We start from the raw sequence: 23298 nt of genomic DNA on the forward strand, positions 1-23298 counted from the left end.
GCCAGCATTCTGTATTTTGCTTTCTCTCCAAAGGCTACGAACAGCGTAATTGTTCACAGCTATAAATAGCCACATACAGCTCTTTGTAAGCAAGAACATTTATTTTTAATGTGAAAGCATTACAGAGAAAACTTATTAAAAACAATAAAAACATACATGCACACTAAAAAGCTTACCAGAGGTCACCACAACTCCAACCTTGGACTCTGGTAGATGTCAGTTCTTCCACAAGGATTGGGGGCGGCCCCCACCTTGGGCAGAAGGTCATGTCCATTTGCTGGATCAGAACAGAGGCACTGAGTCAGTTTAAACTCAGGCTCTTTATCTAAAAGTCCTTTCTCTGTCTGTTGGTCTCTGGAGAAACCAGTATACACAAACCTCCCCAAGAGATGGTACGTCTGTAGGTGGGAGGGTTTAACAATATGGCTGATTTACCTTAATCACCACTCACTGTCTTTAGTGCCTAGATGCTGTGGTAGCCCTCTACCATGGTGTACAACAGTGGTTTCAAACTGCAGGCTGCGACCCAGTATTGGGTTGTGGAATGGAAGGCACTGGGTCAGAGCGGCTCTGGTCAGCACCGCCAACCGGGCCATTAAAAGTCCCATCGGCGGTGCTTCCCCGCTAAGGCAGGCTAGTTCCTACCTGTTCTGACACCACGCTGCGCCCCGGAAACGGCCAGCAAGTCCGGTTCCTGGGCGGGGTGCCACAGAGCGCCATACACTGCCCCCGCCCGAGCACCGGCTCTGCACTCCCACTGGCTGGTTCCCGGACAATGGCATCGGGGGGGGGAGGGGCGGGGCGGTGGCACCTGCAGGCAAGAGCCACTTGCGCACCTCCGCCTAGGACCCGGACCTGCTGCTGACCGCTTCTGGGGTGCACTGAGATCCATGGTGCCAGGACAGGCTGCCTTAGCACCCCTACTGCGCCGCTGACCGGGAGCCGCCCGAGAAAAGCCTGCGGCCCAACCCCATGCCCAAACCCAGAGCCCCCCCCTGCACCCCAAGCCCTTCATCCCTGGCCCCAGCCCAGACCCCCTCCCACACCCCAACCCCAGCCCAGAGTCCCATCCCACACCCTGAACCCCTCATTCCTGGCCCACCCTTCAGCCCTCACTCCAACCCTCTGCCCCAGTCCTGAGCCCCTTCCACACCTCAAACCCCTCATCCCCAGCTCCGTTGGGCTGCGGGCATCAACAATTTTCTTCAACTGGGTCAGCAGAAAAAAAAAGTTTGAAAACCACTGGTGTACAACACAATCACACATACAAGATTCATTTAAACAATGGGCCCCAAAAATACTTAAACTTAATTCAATAAGGGTCTCCCAACGATATGCAGGAAATTGCCATATCTGTCATACCTTATTTTTTATAATCTTTCTCAGTAGACAGCACATAGATCTCTTCCAGGGAATCAAACATTAGGCTTAGTTTTTAATCCAAATTTAAAATGGCTTTCTTGGCCTTAAACAGGAGTTTAAATAACACTTTCTCTGAGCTATTCAGACATAGATCCCTGTCCAGCCACAATAGAGTCATGAGGTAAAAAATATGTTAAATTCTGGAAAAAGGTACAAAACAAGTTTCACTTATTACTTCAGACTAATTACAGAGGAACAGAACTAGAACATATGGTAAAAATTTCCAAGCATTTTCTGCACTTCAAACTCCTTTATGTGTTATGGCATATTTAGCTAGCAAAATAAAGGTTTGGTAATGAACCAGAAACTTCATCTTCTGAAACCCACAAAAGCAAGGCTTTTTTGTTAAATTACGAACAATTTCTGCCAGCACCTAAAGGATCGACTTTTTATTTTAACATCCCAGTCCACTTTCCTCTGAGCATCCGATGAATGCATCCGATGAAGTGAGCTGTAGCTCACGAAAGCTTATGCTCAAATAAATTTGTTAGTCTCTAAGGTGCCACAAGTACTCCTTTTCTTTTTCCTCTGAGCAGTAAGCTTTAATATTTATTACAAGAAAAATATATTTAAAGGTGTTGAAATCTGATTTTGTTGAATTTGTATCATATAAATGGAGGAAGTCACACATAAACTAGACAGTCTATGAATCACTTTCCAAAACCTCCACCCACCCCAGCGAAAATGATTCAGACCATCAGGATCCCTTTTGATAGTCAATTCTCACTGGGAAATCTGTTCAATCAAGGAAATCTAGTCACCAAAGAAAAAAGGAAATCTTATTTATACTAGGCCACCAATTAGACAGCAGAGGTATGGCACTAACTAACTTGCAGCAGGTGAGTTATGGTTTTAAAACTGTAATTTACATAACAATACTTAAATAAAGGAGAAAATCAAATAGCTATGTACCCCATTAGCAGGGAACATAGAAATATGAAAGAAAAAAAACACATCCAAAACTGTAAGATAGGGGGAGTTGCAGCACTAAAATACTCAGCATACATAGTGGCCTTGCTAAAGTTATTAAGCTCAAGCCATTTAATGAATACAGACACCTGCAAAATGTCTCTATGTACTACTTGTTTATATGTTTAATTAAATTTATCTTGTTCATCTTAACTTCTCTAATTCACTTAATTTCACCTTAGCAAGTAGGTTAGATTTATGGTAGGAGGTACTTTAAAATCTTGTTGCTCCAAAAGGACAAAAACTGCTATATATTTCATAACCTAATTGCAAAAGTTCACGGATTAATAGTTCACAGATTAATAGTTTGTAGTAAAACTACTTCTCTAAGCAATATTAAGTTGCATGTCTTGTTCTCTGACAAGTATCTGCATCTGCTCTGTCAAAAGGATTGATTCAAAAATTATGCCCATCGATATCCTGCATAGTAAAAATCTGATCTTAAATCTTTGCCTTCAAAGTGCTTATAACACAACTGCATGAGCATCAGCAATTCTGCAAGCATCTATAAAAGCCTTTTGTACAAATGGAATAAACCCGGTGATTGATTCCTCTCGGTAGCAGGCATTGCCTTCTAATCTTGGAAATTGTACACTCAAACATTAAGAGGCCAGACACAGATTTGTGTGTTCTGCCTGTTTTCTCCACTGAGGATAAGAGTTTCGCTGACAATATCCCAGTTTACTGCACAGTACAATTGGATGACATTCCTTTGATTCCCTCAGTGAGGAAGACATTGTTCTAGCCTAGCTCCTTTGATTTTCTTAAGAGCCTAGCTGAATACTGAAGTTAACTTGCTCTCCACAAACTGGATTCTTTTATCCACATCATATCAGTCTTCCAGGTCAGATATCATCTTCTCACATCCTCAGGCATGACTGTATGAGTGGCAAAGGAAGATTACGTAAAAATGATTGCAAACTGCACACTTCAGTATGTTTACCGTCCAGAAGTTCTTTAGCTGTAATATCCATCACACTTGCTGAAAAATGAACCAGACTAATTATATGAAAGGAAAAAAAGTCCCTTGTAGGAATTGGTCGGATCTATGCATACAGACTGATTACTATGTATTTTTGCTGACGTAGTCTAAATTTGTGGGAAGACACTTTACATTCCTGAGAGCCAAGACAGTATAAAAGACAGTTGCAAGAAAGAGAGCACTGTAGATGGCTCAAGAATGTTTGGATGCTTTTTTTTTTTTTTTTTTTTTTAAATTCAGACACCTTCATCCTTCCGAGATGCTCCTCAAAGAGTCAGTGAGCAAATGAAAAGGGGCAAAGGGGCAGGCAGGACCAAGGCAGTATCAGAAGGTTGAGAGCACCAGACAAGTTGGCCAAAAGACCATCATAAGAAGCCATCCACCAGTCAGAAGGATACAGAACAGCAGAGAAAACTCCTTTTAACCTCCTCTAGTTCTGAACTCAAAGTCAAAGAATTTTAATCACAGACAAAAACCATGCACTTTCCTTCTGAGACACAACAGTTTTATTCTTAGTCAATACAGCAAATAGTTTCTACCAAAACAAGAAAATAACTTTGAAATATTTGATAGTGATAACTAAATGTTACTATTAGAGGAAAGAGATGTACATTATTTGAGAAAATGTTGCTTAGAAGGAAATAGTCTGCAATTTTAAATTACATTCAACCAAAGCTAGAGTCACATGAGCCTAGTGCAGTTAAAGTTGGAGCCCTGTGGACCTAAGGAACCAATACGATGTTTCTAAAAGTGAGATGGCAGTAGAATGGGGGGCCAGTCAACTTTTTAATATTAATATTTTTACATTGGTGTAAACATAAAAAAACCACTCCAATGTTTTTTCTATACAGCTTATAACAGGCTTACTTGCTACATCAGAATTCTACTCTATAATTTCTCTAACCCACCTACATCAGACTTCATTCTACCACAATCAACCCTACACCACTTACAAAACACCAAAGCTTAAAAACACACCTGCACAAGCCACTTAGCGCTAACCAATTCTAGCTACAAACTGCTACTGTTTGGTCAGCTTGTAGGGTGGGTTTTTGTATTGTACATGCTTGGCAATTATTTTTGCCTTAAGAGACTTAAAACCACTAAGCCACCCAAGTGGCTGAATATATACAATATTAACATCTGCCTTCCTTCAGAGAGCAACCTAAATATTATAGTTCCTTTAAGTATTCTTGCAGATTAAGCTAAGTCAGCTTTTGAGGTTCACAGTAAAAACATTTAAAAATATAAACAGAAGTCAGAGATGCAGGTAATACCTGTTAAAACTGCAATAAAATTTGAACTTGTACAATGAAATAGTTTTCAAGTGCAAAACTAGTTTGTAACTCAATTAATTCTAACTTCTGAAATTAATTCTAGTTTAAGAGTTTGTTTTACAATGTTCCTTGGTTCACATTTCTTTTAAAACTTAAATAGTTTGATACTTTCTATTACTGTTTACAATGTTTGTTCTCCTTGGTAAATTTGATGAAGTACAAATAATCATTCTGTACTGTGTGATTTTTTAAAAACAAAAAACCATGCAAGTAGCATAATACAGAAACTGGCAAAAAACTGAACTGAATTAAATTTGATGAATTTGTGTTCACAATAGCGAGGGCTGGGAATATATGAAACAACCAATGGCTCAAGCCAAGTTCTACACACAACTCTGCCAACACATCAGTCCTAAACTACCACACTCTGCTATTCCAGTGTTAGGCTCTGGACTTTCCAGACTATGGAATACTAATTGCTCAGCTGAGATTTACAGCCTGTACAAACCCATTGAATTCAAAGGGTTTAAGCAAATATTCTGGCTCAGTAAATACAGGATTTTCACTATAACAGACTGCGATAAGTAAGAAGGGGAAAAATAAGATATTCTACCAAACTAATCCACTTCATAGAGCAAGCATATTCTGATTCTGCTACAAAAACTGTAAGAAGCCATTTATGTTATCTCAACTGACAATATTTACAACTACAACACGGTCCTCAAAGTGAGTAGAGAGGTAAAGAACAATCACACCCATGAAATTTGCTGTAGCAACTTCTTAATGACTTCATCATTTCAACCAAAATTTAGAAGTCATACGTAGGTTCCCCGAATTCTCACAGGAAACCAGTTAACAGAGAACTGCAACAGTTCCGAAAGGAAGTGATTAAGGCATGAGTAAGAATTTTGGAAGAAGTGATGAAAACACTTAATCTATGCTACATAAAGAGTATGAGTAATTGGACTAATGTAGTTAAATGGAACTACTATATATTATGGGGGGAAGCCTAATACAAAGCAATTTCAGGAGGAGGAGGTCACAAAAACTTATCACAGCAAATGAGAAAAGTTAATATTCCCTGATTTTTGCTTTTTATTCCCAGGCTACCCAACCTATGACAGTGTTACCAACTATTTCCATTTCACTGGGAGAGTTAATTAATTTAACTGGCAGAGCCCCAGCCTCATCTTCCTTTACATCTACCACATAAGGTTTCCACCACCCACCCCCTACCCCCAATAAACAGGAAATCAGACCAATTTGTCTTCAAACAAATCTTTTCTTCTGCATGTCTGAACCGACCAGGAGAAATTCAGAGCCCTCAGAAAACTAGACACCTTTACACATATGGAATAAGTACTCAAGTCAATCCCAGCACAAGGATTAAAACAGTGAGTAACTGGGTAGGTTAAGAAGCTGTGCCAACCAGATGCAACATGCAGTCATGCAAAAGGTCTAGGCTTAGGATTCTTATTCTGAAGCCTGGTAACATCAAGAAAGATGTCCTCATAGTCTGATTATTAGCCAAGCAACTGTACTTCCTCCTGTAAGCCTGAAAATTGGCCAGAGTAATATTTCAGTCTCCAAAAAGACCATCTATATTCCAAGGTGCAGAGAATAATCACAACCACCCATGCTGTTGAAGGCCAAAAGGATTTAAATGGGATGCGAAGAAATTAATTGGTTTCCTGATTATTTTATGATCCAATTAAAAATCTGACTTTTTGAAGAAGGCAGAGCTGGGATGCCTTATAAATACAGATTCCTTCCTCCAAGGCTACATATGGATGTAATAATATCAGTAGGAAATAACCTTTGTATTGCCTATTTTGGCTTATAGTTTGAAGACTGCACAAACTAATCCTATTTGGACCAGTTTATATACATATTCAGACTCACCATGTTGATAAAGCCATGTCACACTTGACACTAGCCCTAGTCTGAACAGGTGAATAGAAAAAGAGACAGGTTCACATACTGTATACAATCTTTCCCTGCATCTGTCTTCTTTCTGGTTATCACAATGTTCAAGTGGATAACCAACATATCTGATCTCCAACACAACCGAGAGACAATCCATCTTGTCTTTCATATTGAAGTGCTATCCTTAGGTTCTGGACTAGCTGTGTTTTCTATCATTAGTGTCCACAATGTGCTAGACACTCTCCACAAACAAAGGCAGACATAATCCTGTCCAAAAATAGCCTATATTCTAAGTAATCCATCAGCTCACTATTGTAGCTACAGCCAAGAGCGTTCACAGCTGGAAAAGAAAAGAAGGTTTGTCTGGGCGGTTCTAGCCTCTTATAAGACTGAGATGATGCTGATTGATGGAATAAGCATTTTGAGAAACAGACAACATTTATAACTTTTCCTTTGTTTGTCAGTCTCTGCTGAGCTATTGTGAAGGTGGTTCATTATGTCAGGGTCAGGAAGTTAGTTACCACAGTCAGCACTGTTCCTGGATTCACAGACAGCAGCAATAGCCAAGAACATTTTTCGCCTTCAGCTAGCCAAGAGACATACATGCCTCTTCAGTTATCCATGTCTCTGTTATCTCAAGGCTAGACTACCGTCATGAACTTCAATTGAGGCGAACGTTCAAGGCTACCCATAAGCTTCAAGTACACCAGAATGTGTCTGCATATCTGCGGGCAAGGTGGGCTTGGAAAGCACATTTTCATTACGCATATACACCATATACTTCACTGACATCCATTTCACTTCTAGCTCAAGTTCAAAGTACTATGACCTCGGACTTCTTCCAGTCTGTCCTGTTACAATTCCAATATTCAACCATTCACAGTTCATCTATGTGTCTCAAGTGTAAGACTCAAGCGAGCCAGAAGTCTGCAACAGTGGACGCTTGCCTTTGAAATCTGCTCTTGAAGGAAACATGTTTAAGCTTGAGCTTTGGCACATTTTGAGAGTGAGAAGTCACCTTTGTCCAGGCTTTCCACTAACTATACTCTGGAATCCTTGGTACTTATTACTAGCACTAGATTTTTCTCTATCTCTGTGCTTTAAAGTTAGCAACTACAGTGCTGCAAGTTCAGAGTATACAGTAAACATCTATGTATTTGGCAAAGTGGAATCACATAAAGGGGACTAACTTTAACAATATGTACAAATAAAAAATAATATAAATGAATATAGACAGACTAAGGAAACTAGCCATCTTCTTTTATACATTTGAGCGATAAGGAAACGGAGAAAAGGCACAGTACAGTCTAACTCAGGGCCCATTTTTCTTAGATAACAATTTTCATGTGTGTTAGTCAACGAGAACAAAGATTGAAAAAAATTATACTTTCTTAAAAAAAAAAGTTTAAATATTTTAAACACTTCTCAAAGTTTGAAAGCACCATGAAAAGAACTGATTTGACATTGAAGGCTTGTTCCTATCCTCAAATAATAGAAAATGTTAAAATGCACAGGTACACATTGCTATGTAACTTAATAAATCAGATTTGATGAGGTCTTCTTTAATTCTTTGAAAACAGTACTATATTATGATGTGAAAAACATGATGCAACAGGGAATCAAACATCAAAGGATTACAGTACGTTAACAAAACAGTCCACAAACTATTAAGTTGTGCTGCTGAAAAACTGAGTTAAAACCATGAACTTTTCCTTTCACACCTGGGAATGAGTTTCTTATCACAAACAGATCTGTCTCTAGGAACGTGCCAAATTCATCCACCATGAGCCTCACATTCAACAATTCCCTTTTTACATCTTTACAGTAAAACTGTGTTTGAGCATTGCTGATAATAATCAATCAGCTTCTCCTTCACAAATGCATTTTATTTTGTTCAGGATCATTAAAGCTTATGTGTGTTAGTTATCTAAAGCCTCTTATTACAGTTTTACTTTTGTCTGATTCCAAATATTGGTCAATAATACATTCGTGTATTTTTAATCAGATTTACTTTATACCAAGCCATGTAAAAAGAGACCAAAACATGTTTTTAAAAGGTTTAACTTAATTTAATATGAACTAATTTGAATAGCTTTCTGATGTAGCAACTATCATTGTTAAATGCTAAATATAAGCAGTTTAGAGAGAGAGAGAGAGAGAACAACTGCCCAACGGAATTCATAAGTAGTAGTTTAGTTTGCTTGCTAGACTGTACAACACAAAGCATTTTTCTACCCTCAGTAAAAAAATAGAACTTGTTGGAATGTTAACTATTGTTTCCTTCACTTGTAGTTATACTTCTTTCCCCTTTTTTTTCCTTTTTTAAAAAAGACCCAGGGATCCAATATTTGATGACACAGAAAAGAGCAAAATAGCCGTAGTTCGTCAGCTAATTACAAAGTTGACAATATTCCCATAAAGAAAAAGCCCTGCACAAATTTTAAATATAAAGTATTAAATTCTAACAGTAGGTTGCTACTGCTCTAACACATTCCATTTTGTGTTTAATATTTTAACTGAATTTAAGATCGACTTAAACCTAACTTTAGTTTAGAGTTCTGTGCAAGGACAAGCTCTGCTCAACAGTTCTAGTAAATAGCTCTCAATACACTATTCCATAGATTCCTAACTTGTGTACCACTTCCCCACTTAACTCCAGGCCTGAGCAGAAAAGTAAACAACAGCTCAAATTAGGTCGACTGCAGTGGAATGTGGCAGCCATTTTACACAAGAAACACTACTTAGCAGCTGCACGCAGGAGAGTTGCTTCTCCAGTTGAAGTTACAGGGCGAGTTTTGGTCAAACAGAATATTGCCCAAACTGAGGCTCAGGGTAACTCCTCATGCAGGGTAACTCCTCATGCTCTTAAAAGTGCCATGGGATCCTGGATGACAAAATTGTCAGGATCTTAATTCTCGACCAGACTTCTTAACCGATAATTAGCAAATCAACAGAAAATTTTAAGACAACAGAACAGCACCTGATGTTTTAGTGAAGCCCATCTCATTCTTTTAGCTATATCAAGTTAAAATGTTAGTATGCCAGTTCTCTCTTCTGAGAGCATAGTAGTTCCACTTTCAAAATACTGGAGAGGATTATAAGCAAATGTGAACTGGCCTGTTATTTGGGAATTGCCTGTATTTGGGTTGAACAGTCTCAGATTTTAAGAGGATTTGCTTGTTTATGCATAGTTGCTCAAATTTTTCAGCAAACTCTTCCAGGAGGTTACTCAGAATTTCTGAAACAACGTAGTTGAGCAAGCAAGACAGCTGGTCTCAGAACTTGATAAAACCACATTTAAGTAATCTTCAGGAGAGGAGGTGGCTATTTGTACATTAAGAGACATGTCAAAAACCTCAAACACTGGAAAGGTCAATTTGTTTGAAAATGGTTTACTTAAAATAAGCAAAAAGAGGAACAAATTAAAAGCTAGCTCCACTCCAACTAGAAGAAGCGACAAAGAATTCCCATTCCACTTATTTTTCTGATCAGAATGGGCAAGTAACTGTGTTTGAATACCAGAAAAAGCTTCAATGGCTGATATTTCAGGGGCACATGGGTGGTCTGTTATAATATTACAAGTTTTAGAAAATACTTATCATTTTTCCCATACATGAAATAAAAAAGAGCCTTCATGTTTTTGGCAAACTTACTTACTTTTGAGAAAGCAAAATGTCGTCTTGAATTTAATGTATGCTCTATTATTTACACTATATACTTTTTATTAAAGTTACTTCTTCATGTACATTAGGTTGGATCTCAAGCACTGCCTCTTGAACAGATGACAAAGAAAACTTAAAATCTTTTACACATCCCAAGAGTTTGAAAGTTTGAGAAGGTAAGGACCACAAATCATGAATAAACTCTGCAGTGTATTTGAATATGAGTCTCTAACTACAAAAAGCATTTCTAATCCTACTGCTAGCAATCATCATCTTGCTACGGAAAAAAATGATACTTGGGGTAAAGGACAACAAGGTATTAATGGAGTGTCAATTCTATCATAATGATTGTAACAATTATTACAAAAATTGTAGTGGTTTAAAAACTGTTTTCTCAATTTTTCTTCACTGAAACTGTGGAGTCCTTTTGGAGGAGACTTTTAAAAATAAATTCCTGTCTCCCGCATGTAGAACTTAAAAATCCCATGACAAATTTTCCTAAGAGTGGGAGTTTGCTTCAGTATCCTTGATGAAAATTTTCCCTGCCTTCCGCTGTTGCACAGCATTCTATATGCTCTTTGACTGGGAGGGGTTGCCAGTGCTTTGGAGGACAGGATTCAAATTCAAAATGATCTGGACAAACTAGAGTAATGCTCTGAAGTACTCCACTTAGGGAGGATCAATCAATTGCACACATACAAAATGGGAAATGACTGCCTAGGAAGGAATACTGCAGAAAGGGATCTGAGGGTCATAGTGGACCACAAGCTAAATATTAGTCAACAGTGTAACACTGTGGCAAAAAAAGCGAACATCATTCTGGGATGTATTAGCAGGAGTGTTGTAAGCAGACATGAGAAGTAATTTTTCTGCTATACTCCACGCTGATTAGGCCTCAACTGGAGTATTGTGTCCAGTTCTGGGCACCACATTTCAAGGAAGATGTGGACAAATTGAAGAAAGCCCAGAAATTAAAAACTATTCAAGATCTACGAGAGAAGATGGAAAAAAGTGGGTTTGTTTAGCCTGGAAAAGAGAAGACTGAGAACGGACATGATAACAGTTTTCAAGTACATATAAAGTTGTTACAAGGAGGAGGTAGAAAAATTGTTCTCCTTAACCTCTGAGGATAGAACAAGAAGCAATGGGTTTAAATTGCAGCAAGGGCAGTTTAGGGCTGGACATGAGGAAAAACTTTCTAACCATCAGGGTAGTTAAGCACCGGAATAAATTGCCTCGGGAGGCTGTGAAATCTCCATCATTGGAGATTTTTAAGAGCAGGTTAGACAAACACCTGCCAGGGATGGTCTAAATAAAAACTTAGTTCTGCCATGAGTGCAGGGGCCTGGACTAGATGACCTCTGGAGGTCCCTGCCAGTCCGACAATAGTTGCTCCTATGATAGTGAGATAGGATTTAAAACAAAACAATATCTGAAATCACCCCCCAGCAGTATTTTAGATTAACACATTAATTGATAAATAATATAATAATTAATTATGAAGATTATTATTTCAAAATAGAAGCATAAGAGTCTCTAGAATATTTAGGATATCCAGGCCCAGCAGTTCTCTAGCTTATGAAGAAAGCAGCAGCTGGGGTTAAAAACAGGAGTTAAAAATTTTAAGTAATTCAGAATTATGGAGGGAAAAAAATCAAAAGCACTTAGAAAAGACACACACATTTTTGAGACCAAAATCTCATGCAGAAAAAGAGTCCATAGAACAAAGAAGCACTCCTCTGCATCTCTAGTACCCTCCGTTTATTGGTTCTTAACAGTGAACAAAGTTATGCTCATATATTTTTATAAACAAGCAGTTATCTTGGCAATTTTATGTCGCTGTCAGATAAAGTAACAAAAAAAATGTCTGGGAAACAGACCAAGTCAAGACTGGAGCATGGAACAAATAGATATGAAAATCAAGGAACAGTGATATTAGTAAAAACCAAACTACTCTGCAAGAGTAACTTATTTTAACTACACTTCTAACAAATGGAAAGCTGACATACCGGGCTATAACAAATATTCAAGTAAAACTTTTAAAGAAAAAATACTGATTCATTCAGTATGTTGAAGAGAACATACATTTAGCTGTGAACTGTCACAACAATGCACTTACTGATTTGTGGAGCGGGCAAGATTCGTGCAGCTCGAACTGGGCCGTGTCGAACAGAAAAGAGTTCCTGAGCTTCACCACTGATCTGCATAATATACAAGTTATAAACAATGTAAAGAATGTTACTTGTTTTAATAAACCATAAAACTTCCCTCTTCCCATACCTAATTCACTAAGTATCATTTCTTAAACTTTGCCATGCCTTCCGCATAGCACAAGTGAATCCACTTTGCAGAGTTTTGAGGGGTTCTTGTGTGTTTGGCGCTCTAACAGGGTCACAGAATGCCCTATTAATAGTTGTTGAAACCATGAGTGATCTGCAGGTAAATTACCGTATAGGTATTTAAGCTATAAACACGTTTGCACCGGTACAATTGCATCTTTGCTGATTTAACTACTTTTAAAAAAAAAAAAAAAACACACACCACAGATTTAGTTAAATCAATGCAAAAAACTGTGTGTTAGGCCCCTAGGTGAGCTGTAGCTTTTCTTTGGAGCCAGGTAGGGACTCCAAAAATTAGAGGCAAAAGGAATTCACTAGAAATAAATTTCAGGGGAAGTGTTTTTCTTCTCTTCCTTGGTAATTTCCAGATGTGCTCAGCAAACTTAAATATTTCATACACTAAGTTAAGTTCTGGTTCACCCAAGACCTGGAACAGCAAACTGGAATAGAAAATATATTTCCATCTTCAAACCTGCCTCTGCCACCCCACCCCCCAAAAAAATCAATTTTCTATACCCTTCCCCTAGAGAAGACATTTTAGAGGTCTTTACTATAATTTGTCAGTTATTTTTAACACAGGTCCTTCACATCAAGAAATGCATGTTTTACATTAGGCTACATAAAATACAAGAGTGCAATACAACTTTCATAAGTATACTGTACATATTTCAGAAGATACAAGTCCTCAACTTGGCCACTGATTAATACAGTTTGTTGTACACACTGTACGTTTTATTAGACAAGGCAAACGAATCTCTGATTAAGAGAATCAAATATTGAATTTAAAGGGTCAGAGAACCTGAAATCTTAGTGTACCATATATTGTATAGGTGTTAAAATTGTTTCAAAAGTACGAAGTCAAACTAATTGTTAGTCACAAATGGAAATCTTGAAAAGATTAAATCAAAAGTAGTTAAGAAGAATTTCCAGACTTCCTGTAAATGGTCGGTCACAATGTATTTTCATAACTGCTTGGTAATGGATCCGATATGGAATGTCAAACTTCAGGAAAATGGCAAACATTATGAAACTCATTTCCAAATAACTAAGAACTTAAAACAGATGTAATGAAGCTAAAAATTTAACCAACATGTTGGCATACTATTTTTGGAAGAGAGTTTGCCAAACAAGCATTTTACAATATCAGAAATGCATACAATTTGAAAGAAAGACCTCATAACTCGATAAGTATTAAACCATAAATCTAACACAACCTTTTAAAAATGTCTTTTTATATTTCTTCAATTACTTCCTGCAGTTTAGATGACAAGTTGGAAAAATAAAAATCCACTGCTATTTGAGCAACAAATCATGACCAGTAACTCCAACTCACACTTTGTTGCAACTTCTTAACTATAGCTTATCACCATTGCTAGAGATAATGTACGTCAAACTGCTGCTGCTTATCCCCTTGAACCATCTATTTGTTATGAAGACTATATGCAAATGCTATACTTACTACAGTAAACACTCCACCTTTTTATAACTAAACATTGAACACTGACAACTTTATTTCAGTTTTCCACCTACTCTCCTGATTCAATTTAAAATAACATTCAGGACAGTACAAAAATTTTGGGAAAATATTGGTCTTTACACTTCTCTCAGGGATTTGGGGCCTATTCCAGTCTCACAACTGAATGAGTCAGGAGTAATACCAATTAAGTGATTAGAACTATTCCTGATATAGATGGCTATAAAACTGATATAAGAAAGAGGAGACTCAGACCCTTAATCCATCCTGCTCTTATTTTATTACGTAGATTATCAGCATCCGGGGTTTCAGAGTAGCAGCTGTGTTAGTCTGTATCCGCGAAAAGAACAGGCGTACTTGTGGTACCTTAGAGAAATTTGTCAGTCTCTAAAGTGCCACAAGTACTCCTTTTATCAGCATCACAGATTCTGCTTTGCCATTTAGTAACAGTGCTTGTACAGTACATAAAATTTTAATTATTCTATTTCTTTCAGAATAATTTCAGATTTAACAAATTAGTAATTTGATGACAGACAGTACGCTGCCTCTCCTAGAGCAGGAGGTGTGGTCCCTGCCCCAAAGAGCTTGCTACCCAAGTTATGTACAAACCAAATGATAGTATGATGTTCAAAGTCAAACTGGTGAAGCTATGTTTCCCGTGACACCCTCCACAGATTTAATTCTTCAATGCATCATGGGTTTTCTTGTTTGGGGGAGGGGGGGAAGGAAAAAGGAAGATAAAACAAGAGAGCCTGTACCAAGCATAATGGGCAACATGGAAGAAGGCACCAGTGGGGCATGGTTAGGAAGGAAGGTTGGAGAGAGTAAAAAGTGAGAGAAGGAGTAAGAGGAAATGAAAGCAGAGATGTAGGCAGGAGTAGGTTTTGTATCTGTGGGAACACACCAGTTCTATAAAAAGGAAAAAGTGGGAAAGTATAAGACTTTGAAACTATTATTATTGGCAGTTAAGGGGTTGTTTTTTTTTCCAAAACCATGAAAGAGTGGTTCACATATGTATGCACACAAATGACTACAAAGGAAACAAAAAGGAAACAACATAACAGAAGTATGGAAGAAGTGATTCACATATGATACCAACCCAATTCAGTCACCTCGTGCTACTTTTTGAGCAAGCCAGCACATCAGCTCTAGCGCCAAACAAAGTAAGAGGCCCAACAGTATAAAACAGTTAAGGAGGCCAAAACCCGCTTAACTGAGATTCTGATCTCAGATATAGCAAGTTTACAAAAGCATACATATTTCATTAGGGATGCTGAAGAGGTGGTAAAACTTAAGGCTGGGATTTTCAAAGAAGCTTAAGGGAATTAGGTGCCCAAATCCCACTGAAACTCATTTGTAACGCCGTTACATATGGGTACATAACTCCATTAGGCTTCCTTGAAAATCCCAGCCCAAGTTCCTTATGGCTATGCTGCTTTTCTTCTTCAATATGTTGTATAAGCATTTACTTATTAGTCCTCCACACCTATGGAAGGTAGGCAGGTATTTTTCCCATTTTACTGATAGGGGAAACTAAACCAAAAGGAAAGCAAAGCAAATTGCTCAAAGGCACAGAGTCAGTGGCCGAGCCAACATTTGAACTCAGATGTTACCAACTCCCACGGCATAACAGCATGTCCTTCTCTCCTACTTTAAGCAGCATAAAGACAGGGTGAAGATTTTAAAATCTTAATACATGCATTTTGTTGTTTACAGAACAGTAAAATCCTAGATGCTTCTTGGGTTTGTTTGCAAGGGGAACCTCTATGGTCTCTTTTGCAGTTTAAAACTTACATATTAGAATAAATAGGTTTCAAAACAGATTGGTCCCACCCAACAATACCTGTTCTTTTTTTTTTGTGATTTGTGTTCGTAAAAGGACCTGAGTTATTAGCCTTGGAGACAGATGTCTTTTATTTATCCACAGAACAAGTAAAGCTTTATCACCATTGCCCTGGTAACGTGTCCCAATCCTGACCGGAAAGGACCATCTCCAGAGGAGAGTGACATTTGTACGGTCTCACAAGGACGGCCATACTGGGTCAGACCAATGGTCCATCTAACCCAGTAGCCTCTCTTCCAACAGTGGTCAATGCCAGGTGCTTCAAAGGAAATGAACAGAACAGGTAATCATCAAGTGATCCATCCCGTGTCCCCCATTCCCAGCTTCTGGCAAACAGAGGCTAGGGACACTTCAGAGCATGGTTTTGCATCCCTGCCCATCCTGGCTAATAGCCATTGCTGGACCTATCCTCCATGAACTTATCTTGTTCTTTTTTTGATCCCTATCATATTCTTGGCCTTCACAACATCCTCCGGCAAAAAGTTCCACAGGTTGACTGTGTGTTGTGTGAAGAAATACTTCCTTTTGTTTGTTTTAAACCTGCTTCCTACTAATTTCATTTGGTGACCCCCAGTTCTTGTATTATGAGTAAACAACACTTCCTTATTTACTTTCTTCACACTAGTCACGGTTTTATAGACCTCTATCATATCCCCCCTTAGTCATCTCTTTTCCAAGCTGAAGAGTCCCAGTCTTATTAATCTATTCTCATATGGAAGCTGTTCCGTACCCCTAAATCATTTTTGTTGTCCTTTTCTGAACGTTTTCTAATTCCAATATATCTTTTTTGAGATGGGGCAACCAGTATTCAAGATGTGGGCGTACCATGGAATCAGACAGAGGCAGAATGATATTTTCTGTCTTATTATCATTCCCAACATTCTGTTCGCTTTTTTGACAGCCACTGCACATCTCTGCTGATTTAGTCCTCATCTCCTTGCTGAGACTGCCAACAAAGTGGGCCAAGGTTTTCTGACTTGGACACCTGTCCTGCTAGGAACTGGACTGGGACAGACTACCACATAAGCCATACAGTCACAGAATGGCTAACAACTTTCTCTCCACCAACCTGGGCTAGCTGTGAGCTGGCAACCAGAAGGTGGAAGGCTACACATCCCATTACCAATCCCCTGAGCAACTCAGTCTCCCAAACACAGACAAAATATAAATAGACTTTAAATTCTTCAGAAAGCACCTGCAGAGGAACAGGCTTGTGGCTGCCATTTTGGATTTGCTCCAGATAAGTAGTTGAGTCCCTGTGGCAGCTTTCAAGCTCTTAAAGGTTTTCTTTCCCATTCCAAAAGCAAAGAACATTTCCAAACAGGTTTTAAGAATTGAAAATGAAGCTTTAAAAGCAGCCTCAGGTACTCTTTCTATAGAAAGGGTGAATCCAAAATGATGGCCACAAGCTGGTGTGGTGGGACTTCGCAGCTTCCACAGTCTAAGGAGTCAAGACACAGGTTGGTTGTATTTTTCAAGCTTCAGATCTCTATGCAAGATTGCAAGCAAAGAATCCATCAAATTTCAGTTAAATTCCCTCTGGTTCCTTTCTCCTGATATGAGAACAGATTGAGGAAAGGGAGTGAAGCCATCCCCTCTTCCCTTAAACATTTTGGGCCAGTACTTCGTAAGTATGGCAGATCAGGGATCAATCTGGACCATTGCTTAATTTTTGATGAGAGACTTCTGTTGTTTCGGGCATACCAGTTTGAACCCATAACAAACAAAAAGGTTTGTTTACACTGTAAGGAAGATAATATTTTCCAACCATAGAAAATAGGTTTCCTTCGGTCAAAAAAATGCCAAACATACACCAAACCAAAAGAAGGAAAAAATAAATTAGAAATTTGACACTTAAAATAAAAATGCAAATTGTTAGTATACAATAACAGCACTGTCACACGAATACATAGTGAAGATGTTAGGTAAGATATCAGAAATCTACCTTTTGGTTTTTGAATATTGTATTGAATGACAATAATATCGTAGTAAATCCTAAATTATTATTGATATCTGTATGAACTCCTGTTTGACATGATCCAGTTCAAGAGGAATACTACCAAACAAGATATTTGAAGGGGGGGAGCAAACAGCCAGAATTTTAGTGTTTACATTCAAATGTATAGTTGTAATAAAAAAAAATAAAAAAAAAAATCTCTGTAGTGATAACAACCTAATTACTTTTGCATTAGGCAAAAGGATGAAGAGAGAAAGTGAAATAGCTAGAAACTGACTACTCAACTTTTCTTGTGTAAGTGGAGAAATAAGAAAAAGTAAACAATCAGTGTTAATAATCAAAAGTAAAATTAGATTTGTAAAATTCTTTCTTTGTTTTAATAACCCAAACCATTATTAGTAACGTAGGGCATGTCTGCACTGCACACTCCTGGCAGTGGTGTACAGAGTACGTGTAGCTGCACATCACAGCAAAAAGCAGGCTGCACTCACACTGTGGTGTGTAACTATACACAGCAGCGAAAGGCTCTGGCAGGGAAAGACAGTGGGGACTTCTGGAACCCTTCCTTGCTGTTTCCCTGCTGCTTGCCTGTCCCCTCTGCCAGAGTCCTTCACTCCAAGTTCCAAATACTGGGGAGGCAGCAGGATGCTATGCTACTAAAAACAGGAGCATAGATAGGGAGACACTGCTTGGATGTGCAGAGAACCATGTTGGGTCAGGCATGTCTCTATTCTACTTACCTAACCAATGCCTCACCATCTACACTGGCTATTTATAACCATGCTAGGGAACATGCAATGTGTATTGTATATGCCACTGTAAAGCATAAGCAGTGTAGACAAATCCACAGGCCATTTGTTTCTTAAAATAAGACTGCCTACCCATCCCCCCACATCAGACATATCCCTCTGAACAAACAGACACTTTTCCTAGGCACATTAACAGCTCAACATGAGAACCTGTAACGATGTGTGATACAAATATAAATGCGCTATATAGAACAGCTGTTTGCAGCAGCCAGTTGGAGTGATGCTACCCTTTTCATTCTCCCCTATTTGGTATAAACTTTCTGTATGCCTAGATGCGTGTTCTCCCTTTGCCTGGAGTGGAGATATCTAAAAACATTATAAAACTCTTCCCTGTGGGTTGAATGAAGTGTTACAATTGCAGCCACTAAGGAAAACAGAGGACATTAAATAAAATACAAAGTGTAGTTAAGCAGCTTGCTAATGCATTTGGTCACAGATGCATCAATACTACCATTATAAACGTAACATGTTTTGAGGGGGTTTAACGTGCTCAGGCTGCAGACTACATACATGTTTGTAATTTGGGACCGTGTTTCTTCACCCCTGCCCTCAACACCCACAAGAAGAAAAGAAGCAGGTGTACGGAGAACCACCAGGATAGGGACAGAATGATACTTTATAGCTCTCCTTTCTTGCTTTGCCCTCTAACCAAGGAGGGTCCCATGGAATGCCCTTCAAAGACCTTGTTTCACTGCTCAAACAGGTGTGTTTTTTACCTTGGTGTAACTAACATGTGCGAGCTATCCTGAGGTAAACACCACAGTGAAGATCAGGCACTTTAGTTTTACTGCAAGGTAAACGCACCCCAGTCAACCAGCGAAAGGCTTTCATTGCAGTAAAACCAAAGCGCCTTGGGATAGCTCATGCGTGTTAGTTACTCCAAGGTTAAAAAGGGCCCTTTTTTAGCAGTGAAGACAAGGCCAAAGCCTACTGATACTACCACTCCATCTGCCAAAGGGTTTGCTGCAGAGAGGTGTGATGTTTTCCTTTCCTTCCTCTCCCCAGGTCCTGAGCACATTATAAATCACACAGCTTTTCAACACAATTGGCTGTGCAAGTTATGTGTGTTAAAACAAAACCAGTACTCTTTTAAATCTGTACAGAACTCAAAACATTTGTAGTATGAAAAGAAAAACAAACAAACAAACCTAGAAGAATGATTAGCCCAGTCCCTGTCCTTATGCCCACCTCCCAAGTCTTCTGATGCTTTTAAAGGTTAGACATCTTGATCAGTCTCACATTTTTCTAAGTGCCTACTGCAAGCCTGCACCAGGGTCTCCATGTTGGGGATGACTGTTCAGGTCCCAATATCCTCTGGACAGAAGAAACTGGGAAGAAAGCACTTAATTTGTCATTAGCTTCCTACCGCATAAGTCACAGACACTTTTACCACCATTGACTAAACTGGAGAAGGAAGGGAGAATGGAACTGGTTTTCCCAGCCATCACCATGCTTTTTTGAGAACTGAGGAAGGGAAAAGAATTCACACACACACACAACTAGCTACTGCATTTGCAGTAGACTGTGTAACACATTAAAAATCTTAATATTTATTAACTGGTAAATATTGGCCCATCATTTTTACATTATGACAATGAAACAAAGGAAAAGTCAGAGAATAGCATGCCATCCTTAACTTGCCCAGCTATGACCAGTACTCCATGGGTCTCTAATCAGTGGATGTAATCGACCCTATAAGCTGCCAAACCAATAAAGATTGAAGTAGCAGTATTGTACCACAACTTTTACAACATATATTTAAATATATGTTATGTTTACTATTATGCAGTTCCGTTTGAACAGTCAAAGTTCCTAATTTATTAAAATTAATGCCTAATAACTCTGTTCTAACTGAATAGGGAAAATCTAAATTAATGTCGCCTTCTACTTCTGAAACCTCCTGTGTACAATGAAAAAAGTTATCACCCACAAAAGCAGCCAAAATGCATTTCTGTGAATAGGAATATCTATCTAAAACAGATTCTTGTAAACCACACTAAGCATAAACCAATTCCAACTGCTTTCTGGTTCTGACACAGTATTTGAAATACAAGACTGGGGGCAAAGGGAAAACAAATTCCAAACACAACACAAAACCACATTGCACAATTACTGAATGGGAACTTGTAGTCATTACTTTTGTATAATCCCAGATTTCTTCCCACTTCGAAAGGCATATTTTAAAAACACTTTTAACCTTCCCACCCCCATTTCAAAACAAAGATCAAAGAAAACCAGTTTGGATGGATACCTTCTGCATCTTATACAATACAGATTTAGACATTACACCTCAGAACTCCAGCCGTTACTTCAGCACCAAGCAGTCCAAACATTATTTCAGTCCTTTGAAGCCGATCAAATGGTATCTTCCATTTGCAAGTAACACTTCTGTAATCAAAGATCTTTCTCCAAGGAAATGTTAATGTAAAACCACTCGGACTGCAGAGACATACATACACTCCTGGAGGCAGACTACAAAGGTGTTTAGAAGTCAATGTAACACCATTATGAAAAGCGTCAGCTTAGTAGCTGTCATAAACACTTCATAATCACGCAGACGCAAACTGGACTGCCTGCAGCTCATTATTTTATTATGTACTGAATAGGGGTCCAACTGAAGGAGGAAAGAAATCACAATGCTACAGATGATAGCCTCAGTGTATAGCTTTTCACTTAAACTTTGGGACTCTTGCTTCTTAAAACAGAAAGGGCTTCTAAATAAAATCTTACAGATTTCTCTTGTCAGGTTTCTTGAGCTTTAGCGTGCTAAAAATAACAGTGTGGATATTGCAGCTAGCTAGCTGCCCAAGTACAAGCCAGCCTTACTAAGGGGTCCTTACTTGGGTGGCTAGCCTGCGCCACTGCTCACACCACAAAGTCTACACTGCTATTTTTAGCACGCTACCTGAAGCCGAGCTCGCACGCATCTGTCTCTACCCGCTCTGGGAGGTGCACCCCCAACTGCAGTGTAGCCAGACCCTAAGAGGATGTAGAAAGGATACATATACAGAATATATGCTATTGCCAAGTGAATGGCATAATTTTTTATATAAAGTCACTTTGCCACACAACTGCCAATTCTTTTTGTACCTGGACCCTAAATAGCAATAGGAAGAGGGTAGGCAAGTGTAGATTATGCTATGTCCTTTCTTCTTAGGAGTCTCAGATACAAATCCCCAATCCACAGAATATCGAAGTTTAGAAAAACTTATCTAACTGGGAAACCAAACAAGGGATAACATGAATGACAAGGAAAACATTCCAAAATTATATTGTTAAACACATAAGTGGGCAATACTGTTCATATAATCTGCAACTACACAATCCCTGGCTGTGGTTTTATCAGATCTCACAAGCTATATGAATAGGAGGCCTCAAAGGAAAACCCTAGGTGCTGCAGAAAGTAGGGATGGTCATTCAGTAGCTGGCATTCTTTCCCCCCCCCTCCACCACCATGTCAGTGAAGACTTAATTTCAATCAACAATACATACCACTGACACCAGCCCAGTTATGGAACTGACAATTATATAATTAATCAAATTCCCATTCAACCAAATCCCTTTGTGTAAGTCAGCACCCTTCTCACCCCACAGCATATAAATCTTATTAACCAAAGTAACAAAGGACTGATCCCAAAGAAACCACACTGGACTTCTCCTTTGTAATATATTTAATCCATGTCCCAAAATTTATGATGGGCCACTCCAGCCCCACAAAACACATATTAATTATTCAGGAAAGGCTTGCATCTATGTTCTAACTTTGGAGATCTAAAAACTTCCAGGTGGCACCACTCTCCCTCATAAATGAAGCATACAAATAGCAAATAATAATTTTTCCACATTTGCTCCAAAAATATTTCCCTCTTTCCTACTGGCCTCAAATGCTGCGGGAAAGCGGATACCCTGAAGTACTGCAAACCTCCTGACATTTATTCCAGCTACAATGGCTCACGTTGCCAAGACATGTATATCAAATAGCACCTACAGATAACCCATCTCGAACTCATAATGAATCTGCTCCAGAGTCACTTTCCTGAGGCTGCAAAGCAATGAATGTCACTTTATTTCAGAGACTAGATTCATACACGGTCACAACACAGTTTGCAGTTTAGAGCGTGTTACTTTGACATCTCATGCCCTGCTCCAAGCTGAGCATTCTCAAAGAGGGGCAACAAGTCTTCAGAACACAACTCTATTCCTATTTAGACTGCCTCAGCTTGTGTATCAACTTGAACACATTCTCAAGCTCAGAAAGAACTTTCTGAAAGCTGCTGAAGGGCTTCCTTATGCAAAAATCAATCATACCAATAGGGGTTTGTGATTTCCTAGTTTCATTTTTTCTTAGTATTTATTAGCCTAATAAAAAGGAACAACAAGAAATAGAAAATATTCCATTGTGAAATACACTGGAAAAAACATGTAAACTGGCTGTGTGGAGACTGCTCTATTGACAGAAGAGACAAGGAATTTGTAGTTATATGACATGGTTTGGCCTAACTATGGTACCTCCATGCAAAAAAAAAAAAAAAAAAAAAAAAAAAAAAGATTCCCTCCACCCAAAAGGAAATGGAGTTCTCCAAGACACTCCTACATCACCCCTCTTGCCCTCCCCCTACACATAAGACCCCATCTCAT

At 38.8% G+C, this 23298-nt stretch overlaps 1 protein-coding gene across 12 annotated transcripts in view; it reads right to left on the reverse strand.

Moving 5' to 3' along the window:
• The window catches only part of BCAS3 (BCAS3 microtubule associated cell migration factor), a 499958-nt gene that overhangs the window by 463913 nt on the left and 12747 nt on the right, over positions 1-23298 (reverse strand). For all 12 annotated transcript variants that reach the window (XM_077836612.1, XM_077836609.1, XM_077836606.1 and 9 more), the window contains one exon: positions 12358-12439. In XM_077836612.1, coding sequence (XP_077692738.1) covers positions 12358-12439 — 82 coding nt within the window. The remainder of the gene's footprint in view (positions 1-12357; positions 12440-23298) is intronic.

Source organism: Eretmochelys imbricata, chromosome 17, assembly GCF_965152235.1.
Source record: "Eretmochelys imbricata isolate rEreImb1 chromosome 17, rEreImb1.hap1, whole genome shotgun sequence".
NCBI classification, from domain to species: domain Eukaryota; kingdom Metazoa; phylum Chordata; order Testudines; family Cheloniidae; genus Eretmochelys; species Eretmochelys imbricata.